This window comes from Colletotrichum abscissum (genome assembly GCF_030869225.1).
Source record: "Colletotrichum abscissum strain IMI 504890 chromosome Unknown Scaffold_1.1, whole genome shotgun sequence".
NCBI classification, from domain to species: domain Eukaryota; kingdom Fungi; phylum Ascomycota; class Sordariomycetes; order Glomerellales; family Glomerellaceae; genus Colletotrichum; species Colletotrichum abscissum.
In genome coordinates, this window is record NW_026849987.1 from 618,321 (window position 1) to 636,594 (window position 18,274).

At 53.2% G+C, this 18,274-nt stretch overlaps 5 protein-coding genes across 5 annotated transcripts; 2 read left to right on the forward strand and 3 right to left on the reverse strand.

The window, feature by feature from the left end:
- Positions 1–549: 549 nt before the first annotated feature.
- On the forward strand, positions 550–4,654 carry CABS01_00162 (uncharacterized protein; the record flags this gene model as incomplete). The annotated part of the gene is made up of 4 exons (XM_060533545.1): positions 550–580; positions 661–744; positions 799–854; positions 908–4,654. The coding sequence occupies 4 exons, from the start codon at positions 550–552 to the stop codon at positions 4,652–4,654; spliced, it is 3,918 nt and encodes a 1,305-aa protein (XP_060406059.1).
- A 387-nt stretch (positions 4,655–5,041) lies between these two features.
- Positions 5,042–7,234, reverse strand: CABS01_00163 (fork head domain-containing protein; the record flags this gene model as incomplete). The annotated part of the gene is made up of 4 exons (XM_060533546.1): positions 5,042–5,123; positions 5,179–5,999; positions 6,059–7,045; positions 7,121–7,234. The coding sequence occupies 4 exons, from the start codon at positions 7,232–7,234 to the stop codon at positions 5,042–5,044; spliced, it is 2,004 nt and encodes a 667-aa protein (XP_060406060.1).
- A 2,239-nt stretch (positions 7,235–9,473) lies between these two features.
- Positions 9,474–11,348, forward strand: CABS01_00164 (misato Segment II myosin-like domain-containing protein; the record flags this gene model as incomplete). Its single annotated transcript, XM_060533547.1, has 5 exons — positions 9,474–9,545; positions 9,621–9,820; positions 9,914–10,355; positions 10,419–11,005; positions 11,081–11,348. The coding sequence occupies 5 exons, from the start codon at positions 9,474–9,476 to the stop codon at positions 11,346–11,348; spliced, it is 1,569 nt and encodes a 522-aa protein (XP_060406061.1).
- Positions 11,349–12,107: 759 nt separating this feature from the next.
- CABS01_00165 (uncharacterized protein) lies at positions 12,108–14,362 on the reverse strand (the record flags this gene model as incomplete). Its single annotated transcript, XM_060533548.1, has 6 exons — positions 12,108–12,164; positions 12,256–12,376; positions 12,429–12,540; positions 12,631–13,348; positions 13,425–14,145; positions 14,265–14,362. The coding sequence occupies 6 exons, from the start codon at positions 14,360–14,362 to the stop codon at positions 12,108–12,110; spliced, it is 1,827 nt and encodes a 608-aa protein (XP_060406062.1).
- A 725-nt stretch (positions 14,363–15,087) lies between these two features.
- On the reverse strand, positions 15,088–16,907 carry CABS01_00166 (heat shock protein; the record flags this gene model as incomplete). Its single annotated transcript, XM_060533549.1, has 4 exons — positions 15,088–15,995; positions 16,049–16,202; positions 16,260–16,570; positions 16,664–16,907. The coding sequence occupies 4 exons, from the start codon at positions 16,905–16,907 to the stop codon at positions 15,088–15,090; spliced, it is 1,617 nt and encodes a 538-aa protein (XP_060406063.1).
- Positions 16,908–18,274: the final 1,367 nt, after the last annotated feature.

Genomic DNA, 18,274 nt, shown 5'->3' on the forward strand with positions numbered 1-18,274 from the left:
AACCGGGCCTCGCTACCGGAGGCTCTGTCAGGGCTCGCTACCTTCCGGGACAGCTTAGGGAGAACCGACGACAACTGACAGAGCTCCCTCAAGCGGAGTGGGCCCGAAAAAACCGACAGCTCCAGCTTTGCCGGGCCGGTGCATTGCCGTCAATTGATGAATGACAACGCGACTTTTTTTCTGCCGTGAATTTTTTTCCCCGATCGTTCCCAAACGGCACTCTACCCTCTCACCTTTTCTCTACCACCCCCCTTTCGATCCGCAACTGGCCGTTGAGTTGGAACCCTCTCATCCTCTCTTAGGCCGCCGAGTATTCCTTTCTGCCACCCGTCACTTCGGAGCTGCGCATCTATATTCCACAGACCGCTACTTACATCGTTCTACCCTATATTAATTGTGTATCTGCATTGATTTGTGCGATTGCTCAATTCTTCCCAACCCTCTCCACTTCGAAGCTTCGATTATATATCTATCCCCTCTCAGGATTTCTGTCCGTCGAGGAATATAAAATCCAGGCCCTTCTGGTATTTCTGCTTACATCGAGTACCAATGTCCCAATCCGATCAACCCAAAGGCAAAGGTACCAACTATCCACAAGCAAAACCAAGATACGCAATGCAATCCTTAAACAGTTCCAAGCTAAACTTTGAGTCCTTCCAGAAAATGCCGAAAAGGAGGTAGCGCCCCCCATTGAAGCCGAGGCCGAGCTCCAGGCTGAGGGCGAGATCGATCAAGGCCTAGACGGTGAGTAATGCAAGCTTTCATGGGGTTGGGACGTTAAATGCTGATGCATAGTAGCCTTGGTTACCCTTACGATCAAGCTTCCCAACGAGCCCCGTCAGATGCAAATTACGGTTAGCTGTGCTAAGTCCACTCGCGGATACATCCACTGACCAGTTTTGTACAGGTGTCCCCACAAGAGCAGGTTCACGAAGTTCGACAGTCCATCATCGACCTCCCTGTGGCATTCCAGTACACTTGCTTCCACCTGGAGCACCGCGGCCAACGCATCAATGACTTCCTCCCGATATCCGAGATCGAAGGCCTTGTCGAAAGCCCTGAAGTCACATTGGTCGAAGACCCATACACGGAGAAGGAGGCCCGTATACACCTAGTGAGAATCAGAGAGCTCATTGGTGCCGCTGGAGACCGCACCGACGCTGTCCAGGGCATTCTCCCCGGTCTCTCTCTGCTTGATAGTGTCTTGCCTCCATCCGAGGAACAAGCCAACGGAGGGCAGACGGAGGTTGCCAAAGAGACAAAGGAGGATTACAGCTTTGGGACCCCGGTTCCAATCTCAACTTTGTTGCCTCCCGTCGAGGAGGAAGAGGCACCCAAGACGGTCAAGACCATTACTCTTTCCCCGTGGAACCCGCCGCCGCCTCACCTCAAGCAGAAGGGTCATCTCTTGTACCTACTTGCTACTACTAACGAGGGTGAGCAACACCAAATCACAGCCCATGTTGGGGGGTTCTTCATCAACAAGTCCTCCAATGCCAAGTTCGATCCTTTCCCTCGCCCTGCACCCAAAGCCGCTTCGAACCACTCCCTGCTCGGGCTCCTCGACCAGATCTCGCCGTCTTTCTCGGCATCCTTCCTCAAGCTCCAGGAGTTCAACAACCGCAAGGACCCGCTGGCGACTTTCCAAATCACCAACGCGATACCCTCTGCGCCATGGATCGTGCCGTCATCCAACTCTCCCCTCTCCGCTCACACCCCTGACTGGACACGTTCCCAGGAGACGTATCTCATTGCAGGCGCCGACAACACCGACACACTGAGAGACTGGAACGAAGAGTTCCAATCCGCGAGGGAGCTTCCCAGTGAGACTGTGCAGGACCGAGTTTTCCGTGAGCGTCTCATGTCCAAGCTCTTCGCTGACTACAACGACGCGGCCACTCGTGGTGCTGTGCTCGTTGCCCGTGGCGAAATCCCTCCGCTGAACCCTACGGAATGCAAAGATGCCCAGATTTTCGTTTACAACAACATCTTCTTCTCTTTTGGTGCTGATGGCGTGAAAACCTTCACTTCTGAGGGAGGCGACGAGGCAGCTCGTGTTGCCACTGGCAAGGACGTCGCAGGAGTGAGGCTAGTGAATCAGCTTGACATTGATGGTCTCTTCACCCCTGCTACGGTTGTTATTGACTATCTTGGTAAGCGTATTGTTGGCCAAAGTATCGTCCCAGGAATCTTCAAGCAGAGGGAGCCTGGCGAAAATCAGATCGACTATGGTGCCGTGGATGGCAAAGAGAACGTTGCGGCGGACGAGCGATTTGCCGACGTTTTCTCCAAGCTGTCTCAGGCTATCAAGGTCAAGAAGCATGCTGTCTGGGACAAGGATGGCAAACGATTCGATCTCGAAGCCAGCGTGGAGACCAAGGGCTTGTTGGGAACCGACGGACGCAAATACGTGCTCGACCTGTACCGTGTGACGCCACTGGATATTGACTGGCTCGAGGAGGAAGGTGATGTCGAGTACCCCCACCGTATGGCCGTCCTTCGTCCGGAGCTGATTGACTCATACGGGCGGAAGAAGATGAAGGCCTGGGTTGACGAGGAGCTGGCACGCCGTGGGCAGAACACCAAGACTGCGACTGACGAAACTACGGCTGAGCCCAAGAAGAGCAAGGATGCCTCCACGAAGGAAGAAGACAGCGATGACAGTGACGAAAGCGACGACAGCGAGGAGAGTGAGAGTGAGAGCGGAAGTGAGAGCGAGAGCGAAGAAGAGTCGGAGGTCAACAAAAAGGAGGTCAAGGCGGAGAAGCCGAAGACAAAGGAGGCGGAGACACCGAAGGAGTCGACAGATTCGAAAGATCACATCGACCTTTCTAAATTCGCATTTTCGCTCAACCCCGATGTCTTCAGCGGTCAGGTCCCCCAGACTGATGCCGAGAAGGAGGAGATGAAGAAAGACGAGGAGGATGTTCGTCTTGCATCCAAGTACCTTCGCGACCAGGTCATTCCCGACCTCGTTCGTGAGCTTACCGATTGCGACATCAGCTTCCCCATGGATGGCCAGTCCCTGGGTCGTCTCTTGCACAAGAGAGGCATCAACATCAGGTACACTGGAAAGGTGGCACAGCTCGCTTCTGAACCTCGCCTGCAGTGCCTGAAGGATATTTGTATCCAGGACATGGTCGCTCGTTCCTTCAAGCATGTCGCCTCAAACTACCTCAGACACCTGCCGGCACCTTTCTCATCAGCCTGCATCTCCCATCTTCTTAACTGCCTCTTGGGTTACAAACTGAGTCCCAAGCCGGCGGCCGAATCTGACGCAGTCCTGAAGTCGCTGTACACTGATGCCGATCTATCCTTCGAGAAGGTCACCCCAGAGTCCCTCCACGAAAGCATCTCCCAGGAGACCTTGAAGAGATACCGGTACAAGCTCGATGCCGACTTCTACAACAACCTTAAGCCTCTGCAGGTGCTTCGTGAGATCTCCCTCAAGCTTGGTTTCCAGCTGCAAGCAAAGGAGTACAACTTCACAGACAAGCCGGTTGAGCAGGCTCCTGCGACCAACGGTACCCCTGCGACCAATGGACAGACCAACGGGGAGGGAAACAAGAAGAAGAAGAACAAGAAAGCGGCAACCAAAGAAGCGGCTACCCCAGCCCCGGCCCCTGCTCCCAACACTACATTCACAGCAGACGATATTGTCAACGTTGTGCCTATCGTAAAGCACTCCTGTCCCCGCAGCACTCTTGCGGAGGAAGCTCTGGAGGCCGGCCGCATCTCTATCATGCAAAACCAGCGCAAGCTTGGCCAGGAGCTTCTTCTCGAGTCTTTGTCTCTACACGAGCAGATTTACGGTATCCTTCATCCCGAAGTCGCCCGCGTCTACAACACCTTGTCTATGCTGTATTACCAGTTGGATGAGAAGGAAGCAGCCGTTGAGCTCGCCAAGAAGGCCATTGTTGTCTCCGAGAGGACTGTCGGTGTTGACTCTGCCGAGACCCTGCTCAACTACCTCAATCTCAGCTTGTTCCTCCACCAAGCTGGCGACAGCAACGGTGCGCTCATCTATGCTAAGCACGCGCTGAAGCTGTGGAAGATTATCTATGGCGCCGACCACCCCGACTCCATCACAACCATCAACAACGGCGCTGTCATGCTTCAGCACCTCAAGGCGTACCACGAGTCCCGTCTGTGGTTCGAAGAGTCCCTCCGCATCTGCGAGAGTGTCTTCGGCAAGAACTCGATCAACGCCGCCACCCTTCTGTTCCAACTTGCTCAGGCTTTGGCTCTGGACCAAGACTCTAAGGGAGCCGTCAGCCGCATGCGCGAGTCCTACAACATCTTCCTCGGCGAGCTTGGACCCGAAGACAAGAACACCAAGGAGGCCGAGAGCTGGCTCGAGCAGCTTACGCAGAACGCCGTTTCCATTGCGAAGCACCAGAAGGATGCGCAGGCTCGTCGCTTGCGCGCAGGCATTCGCTTTACTCCTAAGGGTGCGCCCTACCAGGCTTCCGCTACTGCTCCCAGCGTGTCCGCCGGACCGAGCAGCAGCTCGCAGTTGGGCAACCCTTCAGGCATGGATTCGCGCAGCATCGATGAGTTGATCAAGTTTATCGAGGGCACTGACCAAAGCAAGACTTCCAAGGGAAGACCGAGCCGAGGCAACCCCAAGAGGAGGGGCAAGTCTTCGAAGTAAAGAGAGGAAAGATGACGTCGCAACCGCCTCCAAGCTTCAAACCCTGAATGATCACGCCAGGCGGTTTCTCTTTGGCGGTAGTGGACCAGTCGCTCGCGTTTGAATCTTTGAACCCTTGAATCTCTGGCGATGGCGCCTAGGCAGGCATTTGTACTTGTAAACAATCGGACGGGAGTAGGAAAAGCATTGATCGGTACATCTGTGGATACTACGACGTATATAAATATATATAGGTATTACGTAGGAAGGTGGCATGGGCAGGTGGAGCCCTTGAGAATTATACTATCTTCACTCTCACAAATGCTCTCAATTCGTACATTTAGTGTAGCACATCATTATGAGGGGGCGTGGGCTTTATTGTCCTGCCAAAAGCGGCTCATGTTTGTCTCATGAGTGGCCGTTCATGGCGCTAGCTACTGATAATCCCCGGCCAACAGGTGCGTGATATGACCCAATACTTTGGAAACCCCTGATCGGATGTTAGTCAAGGAACAGGTGTATGATATGACGTTGACAAGACTTACTTTGCTAAATCAAAACCTTGGTCTTCTTCAATCTCGGGTGGGTTGGACGGCTCACTCGGCGCCTCCCGTGATGATTCCTTGTGTTGTGATCTTGTAGGGCTAAGATTTGGCGACTTCGCAGGAGGTGGGCTACTACTTTGCGGTATTCCGCCCAGAGACGGCTTAGAAGGACTCATGTCGAAATGAGCAGCAGGTTTCAGAGGGGTGCTGCCAATGTCTGCATATTTCCAGAAGGGCGCTGGGGAACTGGTCGGCATGTGTTGACTGGGCCGCTGTGCGGTGCTTGGGGGCGCTAGTCGGGGATGAACACGGTGAGGGGCAGGTGTGACGAAAGACGCGCCTTCGTCTGGTAGATAGGATGAGGTGAGTGTCGGTGATTGATCGTGGTAGCTGGTGGAGGGAAAGCTGTTCGATGCAGATGCGGCGCCCTTCCGCGGCCTCGGTAGAGGACTGCCATCAATGGTCATGGCAGTGCTCGGAGGAGCAAGGCGGCGCGTGCTGCGATCTGGAGTCGATTGAACGGCAGCTAAGGAGGAACTCGGAGGCGATCCCGTTACGGATACCTTCCTCTTCCGCGCCGACGCAGGCTCTCTGGCATTCACGTCCCTTGGTCCATGAGTAATGTAGTTTAGCTGGTTGTTGGGTGAAGAGGGCGCGGAAGAGCCTCTGTGACCGCCTCTACCCCCCTTATATGCGCTTCGGGTCATCTCTTCCCGGGCCTCTGGGACAATCTGCCACTTCATGCCCTTCCCAGGCTCGTCTGTCGATCTGGCAACCTTGTCAAAGGCCTTATTCAGCGACAAATTATGGCGAATCGAGTTCTTTGAATAATGTTAGTAAGACCGAGGTTGCGAGGGAGTCTGACAGCATTAAGCCTTACTTGCCAACCAGCGGCTTGCTGGTGTTTGTAATATGCATAGTTGTTCATGATGAAGTTGTAGATACCGTTGAGATTCAGCTTCCTTTCTGGCGTATTGATAATCGCCTGGGTAATCATTTGCGCATAGCTGTATTGCGGCTTGATGTGTTTGTTCTCGTCAAGGCTGAGATCAATGTCGTTGGAGTTCAACAACAGCGTGCCCGAACTTGAGTAGTGTGGTGACTTGTGTTGCGACGGCGTAGGCTTACCGCGGATTGCAGAAGGAGGGGTTCCAGGCCGCTTGTAATCTGCAGGAGCCGGGGCAATAGGTTGGCGAAATTGGGAGCCTCGAGAACTTCTTATGGTCGAGCCTAGGGCCGAAGATGGCTCGTCCGGCAGATCCGTTCTCGGTTGAGGACTCGTCATTTGTTGACGCGATAATCCAGCTCTCTTGAGATAGAGAGGATCGATGTGCAAGGGACTGATTTCGGTTGGAAGAACGAAGATCATTTCCGTGCCACCTGCCTCAAGAACCTCACCACCCTCCAGGCGCCTCAAACTCTTTTGCTTCATGGGGACATTGTTCACTTTTACGCCATTCCTTCCCTTGACCTCGAGAAACCAGATTTCTTCCTTGGAGCTGAAGTAAATCCGGGCGTGCTGACGGGAGATCATCTTGCTCGGGCCGAGATCGATGTGAATGAAGTCTTCGTCATCCTCAGTGACGCCCTCAGACGGGCGTCCAATATTGACGATGAGCTTTGTGATGTAGAAAGTCCAATCCTGGGCGGCGATTTTGGCATAGGCCTGAACACCGCTGCCATTGGCTTCATGTATCGAGTTCGCATGGTCCTTGCTGGCTTGGGGGGCGCCCTCCTTGGGAATTTGAAAGTGCTGAACTACTTGCGCGAGCAGCTGATCATCGTCGCTTACAGGTTGAGCCGACTGATCGGCAGTGAGGTTGGACTCGTCATCGTCGGCGGGTTCGGTAGGCGGAGGATCATCAACCTGATGGAAGCGGCGTTAGTGTCATCGATGATGCGAGGATCGAATTGTCAGTAGAGAGCAGAGGCATCAATTTACCTTCTTTCGTCGCTTTGCTGGCCGAGTTGGGGAGCTGTCTTCTAATCTTGCGGGGGAGGTATCGCGGCGAGTGTCGCGACGAGTGCGCTGGGAGCGCTTTGCTGAGGCAGGCATGGTGGAGGAGCCTCGAGCATGCGGCACCTCTGTGCGAAAGGGGCCTGAACAAGACGGAGGGCGGAGCGCGGGAAGGTATAAACAATGGTGGACGATTGATTGAAGTAGTTGGTCTCAGACGTGTAAGGAATGAAGGAATGGGAAAGTCGTGTCTCGTCAAGTCGTGAAGGGTGAAGGGCTGGCTGGGCTGGATCTGAAAGTCCGGGGCAGGCAAGTGCCACAAAGAGTTATGATGTCTATATAATTTCTGCGACAATGTGAGACGGGGGTAAGGTGACTGTAGTAAGAATTTTGGCGCTCCTTTGTGTCAGGACAAATGGTATTGTAAAGGGCGTCGCGAGGTTGGGAAAGGTGGGCGGGCGGTGGTGTTGAGCCGCGCTTGCGACACGCTCTCAGGATGTATGGTAGAACAACTGAGGTAGGAACGCTGCTTGCTTGCTTATAGAGGCGTAATTTTCTAACGTCGTGATGGCCGTGTAAGTGACGCCACCGAAGGCAGCAGAGTGGTAGGTGTTCCGTACTGGAAGGTATAAGAAGAGGAAGGAGATGAGTGGTGGGAGCTGAAGTTGTGTGAAAGCCGTATTGGATGTGCAAGGGTTTGAAATGGTGACGGTCGCGAAATTCTGGTAAACGCGTCGCTTTTTCGAGAGAAGGGGGAGGCGTTAATTGGTAACACGGCACTGTGCGGGCACTTTGGTAGAGCACCTCACCCCTCACCCTCAGACTTCAGTGAATGGAAGGGGGCGCCCAGAGGGGGGGGCGCGGCCCCAACCCGTCTTGTACCTAGGTAGCCTATAGCCTGTAGGTAAAGGTGGTAGGGTATTACTACGTAGCTGACCAGCCCGTGCTCTTTGCCCCACAGCGCACCTCTTCCCCAAGTCCCCCCCCACCCTCTGCCCTCCCATTGTCCATGTTTTCAGGTCATTCTGCTGGTTGGGTCACCACTTCACGCGTACAGTATGACTAAACTTTTCTTAACAGTGCGGTGCCCCGAGAACCTGGCTGAGCTCAAGTGCTGAACCTTCTTGAGCATTTTCTTTGAGCCCTCCACTGTCGCCTTCAGCTCTGAAGTTCCTCACATACCACTCCTACCTTGATTCCTGCTCATTTAGTAGCCCAAGGTAATTGGATCCCTTCTCGTCCACCGGTCAGGCACCTTCATATGCCTGAAGCCACTCCTGCCTGACGTAATCACCTCCACTTACCCAAGTACCGGTAGGTATTTCGTACAGAGCAAGGTAAGGTATGCATAGGAACGGTACCCTCCAGAGGTCCAAGTTCCTACCTCAAAACAAGACCCCGTCCGCCCTGCCGTGCCGAAAGCCTTGAACACCTTTCGATATTGGGAGTTGGAATCATCCCAATTGCTTCTACCCAAGGTACCCCTTGATAGTATGTCTGAAGGGGCCTTGGCTGGTCCAACACGATTTTTCGACACCTCATTCCTCGCCTTGGTGCAGCGGCGTATCTCGCTCGCCGAGGTTGACTCACACTGGGATGTGCACGACCGCCTGCTGGCTTGTGTATGACCTCGAAATGGGAGCCCCGATTGGCCCCTACTCAAGGGGGGGAGAGAATGTCTGCTCCCATTTTCGTATTTCTCCTTTTGCTGGAATCTAAGGTCCCCCGTGCTGTGAGACAACTTGGATGCGTGCCAGTCAAGCCAGTCAACTTTCCCAGATGCCTGCGGGTGGTGCTCCCGCTCACTTGCTGCTAACGCTCCCTTGTTTTCAATAAGGACCAACATGGTTTCGCCCTTGGTGGGGAAAACCATTAGTTCATTTACAAGCCGATCATAAAGCAAGTGCCAGCTCAAGACCATCTACGAATGGCTAGGTAGTCGTGCTGGAGGGAGAACTCTCTCCTACCTCAAGCAATGGTCAACGTCAAGAGGGCAAGTGAGTACCGCAAGACGGGGTGCATGCACTGGTTGATGGAAGATGGGACGGTAGATCAGCGTCCGTTGCCCGATGGGGGCGGATGCCGTCGCCGGCCGCCCTAAGCCCGGCCCACGCCCAAGACCTACCCCACTACCGGGTTCACTTGACGCACTTCAACGGCCCAAATGGACCTGGCACTGAGATTGCAAAGCCCAAGTCCCGTCCCGTTCCCTACCAGTTTCGGGATCCATCCGCAGTAAACCCCCCCGGCTCACCTTGCCGGACCATCTATGATTGGTGCAGCCCGGCGAAGCCATCTTGACTACTTACCTTCATAATTCAGGTTAGAACAAAACAGTATGCACGAGATCATCACTCTCCAGCTAGGCCAGTTGAGCAACTATGCTGCAACTCATTTCTGGAACACCCAGGTATTCAGACGTTTAGCTCTATCAACAGCGAATCCCATGCGTCTTATTCTAAACACAAACTGACCTTGTTGCCAGGAATCCTACTTCACTTACTCTGATCAGGACGAATCCCCGGTGAACCACGACGTTCACTGGCGTCCGGGTGTGGCCCTAGATGGCTCCGAGACCTTCCTCCCGCGTACCGTCGTCTATGATCTAAAGGGCGGTTTCGGCTCGCTTCGCAAGATCAACGCCTTGTACGACGCAAGCCAGGAAGAGGCACCTGCTCACTTATGGTCCGTAACGCGCCCATCTTTATTTGACCCCAGCCGTTGGCCCTTTTTCAAGTATCCCAGACCGGCCACCTAACATGCCACCGCCGACCCCAGGGAAGGATCTGCGCAAGTACACAAACAGACATCGGTAGAGCCGAGCGCCTATCAGAAAAGTCTTGACCTCGGCACGCCTGCCCCAAAGCTCAAGTCCTCCGACGTGCGGTATTGGTCCGACTTTTCGCGCGTCTACTACCACCCAAAGTCTCTCAACCAGCTCTATGACTATGAGATCAACTCCTCCATCAGGCCCTTTGACAAGTGGTCTCTGGGCAGGGAATTGTTCGATTCTCTAGACAAGGAACATGACATTGTCGATCGAGACTTCCGTCCCTTCGTAGAGGAGGCCGATCAGATGCAGGGTCTCCAGATCGTGACAACTATAGACGACGCCTGGGGAGGTTTCGCGACCGAGTATGTAGAGCGCCTGCGAGATGAGTATGGCAAGACTACAATTTGGGTGTGGGGTCTGCAGATTCCTGTACCCGCTGCCCGCATCGTAAGTTTCAAACTTCGTTTGCGCGCTCATTACACTCCTTAGCCTAGCTAATGATAACGCTAGGACCAAAGACGCCTCCAGCTCGCCAACACTGCAAGGGCAGTCAAGGACATGTGTGAGCACGCCTCGATGCTGGTTCCCATGGCTCTCCCCCAAGCACGGTTGAGCTCAAACATCAGCATCGACATGCAATCTCCTTGGCAAACCACGGCCTTGCTAAGTACGGCCATGGAAACAGCAGGGATCGCTTCCCGGCTCAACTCAACCAGCTCTGGCAGTGGTCTACAGGCGACGCTCGGCGAGCTGGTGAGTGGGTTGAATCTACGCGGCAGACAGACCATGAGCCGTCTGCAAATGACCGTCGTCGACCCAGCCTCGGAAACGAAACAAGACACCCGCGCACCAGAGTCAGGTTTGGATGATGACAAAGCTGGCGAGATTACCAAGCTTGACACGGACTTGTTTGATATCCTCCGACCCAAGCCTACTCCTGGAAGAAGGAATATGAATGGCGGAGGCGGCAAGCCTCACCTTTTCGGGCAGACAATCACTACACGTGGCTCACAGCAAGTCATGAAACACGACGAGGACGAGGGCGGAGATAGCCGGCAACGGCCAAGGGCTGCGCTCATAGAGACTAGTACACAAAGGTATGCCAGAAAAGACAACTACCGCTATCCTTCCAAAGGCTTGCTCGTAATTTGACAACTGACTCATGATGGCAGGTATCTCACCGATAGGGGCTTCCCTATGCTCGACAGTTTCCCCGAGATCTACCTCGACGGCAGCGGCAAGCCGTTGAGCGATTCGTTTGGCGTCAAGACCAGTCTTTCCACAGATACTTCAGTGTCTGCCGCGCTGAATGCCCTGCGCACTACCGTCGCGTCCTCTCTTGGCGTGGAGGACCGGGAAGACATTAGCAATGAGCTAGCCGACTTCGCCGAGGCGTATCGAGAAGGATGGTCAAGTGGTAGCGATGATGACGATGATTGAGGTAGCCTGGATCAGCTATAATCAATCTCGACCAATCAGTACGTCAAGCGAAACGGCTCGAGAATCGTGGAGACCTCAGATGGACAGAGAGGCACGGACACCTCTAGTCGCCTAGGCACCCACGAAGTCACAAGATATCAGAGCAAGGCAAGGGTAGAGATTGGGGACAAAGCATAGTCAATCCTCTAAATCGATGGTATCTAGTATACAACTGGCTTCGCCTTGACTCAATAGCCCTGCCCGTGTTTGCGTGAAGAAGCATAGAGAAATGAATTCGCTCTGCATTACAAAGCGTACGTGTCCCAAAGTGCATCCTCGTGGGCGACAGTAATGTTCCTGATGCTCTTTAGTAGTCTCCGCTCGTCTCAGGCCAGAACGAGCAACCTACCAAAGCCCACAAAACATACCGAGTATGTTGCTGCTTTTGCTTTTGCGATCTCCACCCAAAGTTGGGTTATGGAAGGGGGTCTTGCAGGTAAAGTGTGGATACACTGGCATCAGGGTAATGCCGGGTCGTCGATGGCTTTTTTTCTCTTTCAGTTCCCTTTCCCCCTTTCTTTTTTTGTGTCTATTTCGCTTTCTCTCTCTGAGTGTGTTATCCAGTGTTGGTACGGTATGAGACAGTCCGTGTTGTAGGACGTCAAACTCGAAGATGTGATTTGGCCTATTGGTCAGTGGATCAGAGGCAAAAGATGCTACCAATGCTGACAGTCTTTATTAGGGTCGATGGCGTGGGACACTTTGGTCCAAAGTCCATACTCAACCGGCAGCCGTGACAGAAGCTTGCTGGCGCTTGGCGGGTGGTTCTTGGTTTTCCTATACAACGTGTCAGCCATGCGCTTACCAAAGCTTCGCTAGTCTTGTGATGAGCCCTCAAGCGTAGCCGTGAACTAAACCAGTGCAGTACCTCTGAAGCACTCCTCTTCTTGATCTGAGCCGCGCCGTTCGCGTTCGGGATGACACGCTTCTTCTGAGGCTTCTGAGGCTTCGTTTCGTTGGCTTCAAAGACGTCGTCGGGAAGGTTGAAGCTGTCCTGAACTTAGCAAATGCCACCAAAGGAAATATGCCCGTATCGCCTACCTCCGCACGTGCTGAACATTCAACGAGTTGAGAACCGCGTCGTACTTTTCCCACTGTGTACATAAGGTCTTGAAATTCTCGACTTGATAGGATAGATCAAGTGATTTCGCGCCTAAACAGTTAGCTGCCATGCCACTTTGACCCAGACTGAAAGGTGAAGCCCGATTTTTGAACTCGTTTTCGTTAGCGGCAGCAGACTTACCTTCGCTCAGGGTCAGCCCGATGTAGTGCGTGGTGGTAAAGACGTCGGTATAAGGGTTATGCTTCGGGATCTGATTGGGAGCTTTGGAATTCTCGTCTTCCGACTTGACTCCTTCCGTCTTCACACCTGGCTGTGTCTCATTTTCTTCAGTCTTGAGCCCATGTACGTTGTCAGTGGGTTCCGTCTTGAGCCCTGGGATGCCGCTCATGTCGGGCTTCGTTTCAATCGGCTCAACCTTTTCGACCTTCGTCTCTTGCTCAAAGTCCTGTTGTTTGACGTCGCTATCCTTTGCTAGGAACGAGAAACTGCCAGCTTGAACCTGGGAAACTTCTGCGTCGTTCGCACACCTGTGCCGACGCTCGTAACCTTTGTTGAATGCATGGGCCAAAGCTATCGATTGGTGCTGTTCCAAGCCTTGAACCAAAACACGGACCTTGGATTCCACATAGCCTGACCAGATCTTGTGTGCTTCTTTGTCTGTGCTAGCAGTGATGACAGAGATATAATACTTGTACCCCTTGGTGAAGAAAGTATGCTTGACAAACAGATCGCTCCAGGGGCTTTTGCCTAACATGATGTTGTCGGTAATGTCGCATCCTCTGCTGAGCTCTTGCTGGATGACAGTCATGGCTGACCGGGTAATGTTGTACGTGGCGCACATGGAAGGGTAGGCCGGGGTGATTACAGGCATCAGATGGAATTGATCGCCCTTGTATAGCTATACTTTGATTAGCACATATGAAGCTAGGGCCAGGGAAGTAGGGGAAGCAAACCTTAGGATTCCAAACGCGGACCTGCAAAGGGCCGCCTTCAACGTGCTTCAGAAGGACGGGCTGTGGCCATGGCCAGCGGCGCATGATGTGGAAGAATTTGTTGACGATGACGGAGCTCGCGGCTTTGGGGTATAGTTGGCAGACGCGAGCAACCAGCATGGCCCAGGCCACGCCACCAGGAAATCCCATGATGTTTGCGTAGATGGCCCGACGCTGCGCCCAAAGCTTGATGGCACGCAAGGCCAACTTGAAGGTGCTTTCCTCGGGAACCAAGCTGAGAATCTCATCTGTAACCCGTGTGCCATTGAGCGACCGAAGCTCAGCCTCATCTAGACCTCGAAGAAGGCCGGAGTCTTGGACAGTAAAGTCCTTGTTCAATTGCTTTAGCATAGCAATGCGAGAAAAGATCAGGTCGATACTGATGCCATCGAACTCGAATTTGATGATTGGCACGAAGGCGTCGGCTACCACTGCCATATCGGTGATTGAGCCAGGAGGCGCCATTTCCTTCAGCAGGTTAGGGAAGATTTCGAAGTAGTCGGCTCGTGTTACGTATTTCGGAGCGACAACGAGAGTGTCGATATCGGAGCCAGGGCCGAAGACGCCCAAGCGAAAACTGCCATAGGTGAAGATCTTTCCTCTAGCGTCTCTAATGAGAGCTTCGTTGCCTGCCTCCCTTTTCCGTGCCACTCGTTTCACGAATTCGTCGCATATCCGCTCGAGGTGCGCAATGACTTCGTATCTATGGACAACCGCGAAGATCGTTAGCAAGAACAGATCGGGAATGACCGGGGGCTTGATTCGAAGACTTGCCTCTTTTGGGTATCCGCAGCGCTCTCAAAAGTATTCTGCTTCCTCAACTCTTCCATGAGCATTTCCTTCGCTTGATTTTCCGCCTCAGTGGGAAGAGCAGTAGAGATGGGCGGCGTCACGCCCAACGGTCTTTCCTCGCTAGCCATGGCTGATTGTTGCTTCTGGAAGAAATAGATGCGATAAGTAAATAGAGAAGGACAGGCTTAGCTGGAGAAGCGACGGTTGGGCGACCCTGGTGATGGAAGGAGGATAGCAAAAGAAGTAATAGAGAAAGGAAAAGGCTGTCAAGGAAGAAGCTTCCACTGCGAGAACAACCAAGCCGAAGTAGGTATCGCTGTGATAACTTAGCTCAAACTAGGTGGTCACCAAGTGCCTTGCAGCTGGAGACCTGGTACCGTTCACCTCTAGGACGCGAGGCACAAAGGTCTGAGTGAGGCAAGGTACGGATGGGTAAGGTGGACAGTCAAGGTCCCGTTGTTGAAGTGGCAGGCTAGGAAAGCAGGCGCGTTTGCATAGTGGAGAATAGACCTGAGGTAGGCTGCTCTTCATTAGCCAATGAAAGGCGGCGGAACCGACCCACCCACTTTGGATGCTGGACAGTGGGCCACTGAGCGCCCAGCCCAGTGTGCCGGTCAATGTTGTCAACGACTCAAAGGCCCTGGGCAGACCTCCATCACCATAGCGGCATGAGTACACGCAGGCTGTACAGTTCACAACTTTAAAGAATCCCATCAACTAAGGTACCCAGAGTGGCTAGTATTTTCTACTCTCCACACGAACGCCCAATAGGGTATGTACGCCCGATAGCTGCCATGATTTCGGGTGAAACGCCATGCCCAAATGCCACCGTTAGTTCGCTACTATGGTGACTCTAAACAAGCAACCACGCCAAACCGCCCAGGATCCCAATACCACCGACCATCTCCAGCGTCTTCCAACCCTGCCACCTAAAGTCGGCATTAAGCTGAAGCAAGCCCAAAGGATCCTGATGTCTTACAAGCCCCCAATCTAGGCCAGAGCCTGTACTGTGTCTCCTCTTACGGAGAGACTGCCGACATTCTCCCCGTCCTCTTGTTCTCGTCAACGCCATATCTGCGCCCCCGCCGCCTGATGCTGAGCGGCCATCTCTCCAAGTTTCCCTCGACAACATAGCCGCCTGCTCCCATGCCCTGAGCTCTTGCATCCGTTTTTCGTTGGCCAGGCTGCGTTGTAAATCTGCCGCCCAGTTCGTGAGCTGCACTCGGCAGAGTCGTTCATTACAAGCAGAATAGTTTGGAGCGCGACTCAAGGCAAGAGGAGTCAGTGATCCGGCCCTAGGACGCATCAACCACATATCCGTCGAGCCTTCTGACTTTGAGGCGAAGCCGGAGACGTTACTAGGCCCAGGGTGACGAGTGCGCCAACCCAGAAGCTTTGCTGCGGCAGCATGGCGAAGCCAAGTTGCGCCATTCACGCAAAATATGTTTTCCACTAACTGCGAGAGATCGGAGGGCACAAAAGGTTGCACATACTCGGAGCTCATGAGCAGACTGGCGTCCATGACCTCTGAATCCGATCCTAACTCGCTAGAAGCAGCATATATATGTTGTTCTCCTACGCCATCCGTCAAGGGATCGAAAGAGAACAGCCCGAGGCCAGCCTCGGCAAGTTGTTGGGCAATGTGCTTCTTAGCCGCTGCTGTCTGCTCTAATGTCAAAGTGTCGGCATGCGCAATGAGTGGAATAATATTGGTCAGTGCCTCCAGTTGACGGAGATAATGTATATCAGTCGCAGACAGACCTAAGATGATTTGAGTGTTTGTGCTTTCATTTCGTGATAGCGTAGTTTCTTACCTGAACTGGGAATCATGTAGAGCACCGCATCAACAAGCAAGCCGCCGCTTCCACTGATTGTTTTTAGAACATCGGGGTCTTCTAGACCGTCGAGACGGCTCTTTTGAAGGTATGATTCAACGTATTGTGAGACTTGGCCCATAGTATCCGTTGGCTATGATCTTGTTAGTCGATTCGAGGCTCGTAAGGGTGAATTGCTTGCAGAACATACGCGACATGTTTCCTGATATCCAGGCGTATCAACCAGACAGATGTTTCTGTCTAGAATTGTGTCCTCTAGTTGAATCGGACCAGGCGTAGGGGATGGAAAGGCCGAATCCTTCCACCAGGAGGGGTACGGTTTGGTGCTGGCTAAAGTCTCTGTGATTTGGAAAGTGCCCTGAGATATCGGAGGACTATTCGGCATCGTATTTGCTGGCAGGAAACCTTTGGACGCCATTGCCACTGGCACGGTAGGGTCGACGTGTACGATGTGCGAGCAAGATTGTGTTATAGTTCGGATCAAAGCGGTCTTCCCTACGCCTGAGAAGACACGTTTCATCAGCGAATGCTTTATTCTTGGAGCACAAGATCATGCAATACCTGATTTACCAGCTACGAGTAGCTTCAGCCTACCAAGGCCCTTTCCAGCTTCTGTGAAGGGTCTCCGACTAGGGACGTTGATGGTGGGCATAATGAACTGCTGAGCAACCTCGCCACTGTATATACTTTGGGGGCGACCAGCGTCCGAGGTTCCGAAGGCACTCATGACAAAGCTTTCCTGGTATTCCGAAAGCGATCCAGCTAGCGAGTTGGGCCGCGATGACGAACTGCTGATAGCAGAGCATGGTCCTGATACGCCATAGAGTATGGGAGTCATAGGTTGAGATAGAGACGGCGGAGGAGGTGTCGGTATCCCCGCCGACGAGGGATTGCTGGTACAATTTGGCCGATGAGATACGGCATCATGGGGTTGCAAAGATGATGTATAACGCGAAGTGGTTGGTGGAGCTGTGCCAGATTCACGTCTCTGCGTTGATCCGTCGCTGGGGGTCGCGGAGGTAGCTTGTTTCCGCTGTTCGCGCGCCCGAGGAGCAGAAAAAGGATGCGATGGCAAGGAGGCTTCCATGGTAGCTTCGTCAGCGAGGATAAAGGACATGTGTGAGGCGGTACTCTGCGAAGCCGAAGCGATGTTTTCGTTGGCCCCATCACCTGAGGAGAGATTCCCCGGGAACGAGTCGCATCCAGCTAAGGGTCGCATGTCGACGCGACAGTATCATCAGATCGTTATTAATTGGAGCGTATATGTGGTTCACGTAAATTTTGAAAAGAGCTTCGTAGTAGGGCACATAAGCGCCACTTATGCACAGAGTAGCGTTGACGGAATGCCAGGCTGAGATAGTTAGTAAAGTAGGTGAGTAGGTAAGGTATGGAAGGTAAGAGGTCGGTTGTGTCGTTGACCGACGAGACGAGAGGGGTCTGATGGCGATAAGGTCATCCCGCAAGGGTGGAGAGGCGATAAGAGGCCCAAGTGGAGCGAGTGACTACTTTTGTACTAGTGCGGGGTGATAATGGAGACTGCCACGGGAAGCAGCTGGTCGGTCACCAGTCCCTTGCCCACGCCGAACCTGAGGTGAGAGCCGTTTTTTTCCTACTTACCTTACCGTGCTACCTACCTTAGGTAGGTAGTAACATTAACGCGCGCCAACCCTATCATAGGATAGGTACACGTTGACACGTCAAGAAAGAGATGCCATGGAGTTCCGCACTATGTACCATGATTAGGGGAAGTTTTTCCTTTGTTCGAGATCGGAAATCAAGTTGATTCCTCTTACGCTTGTCTCAACTATAGCTTGAAAACAATATATTGGACCGGCATGAGGTAGCAAAAACTAGGAAGTAAGTGGTGGGGTCCCGGTCTCCTCTTCACGTCTCCGCAAGGTGCAAGGTCGACCGACAGGCTGAATGCGACCCAACACTAACCACGCCGCAACCGCACCACTTTCTGTCGTCACTCCTTTCAGCTCCGACAATCATTTGAACACACACTTAGTTATCCGCACTGCACTATTGCTTGATCATACCATTAGCTGTCGACCACAACGCAAGCCATCCATCCCAACCATCCCGCATACAGAGTTTTCAGGCAACTTTACTCGTCGTGCGAGCCCCTATCGTAGCACACGTCTTGGGCTGGCGCGCATCGCAACTCTCTGTTCTCTCCTCTTCCAGTCAGCCTCGTCGACG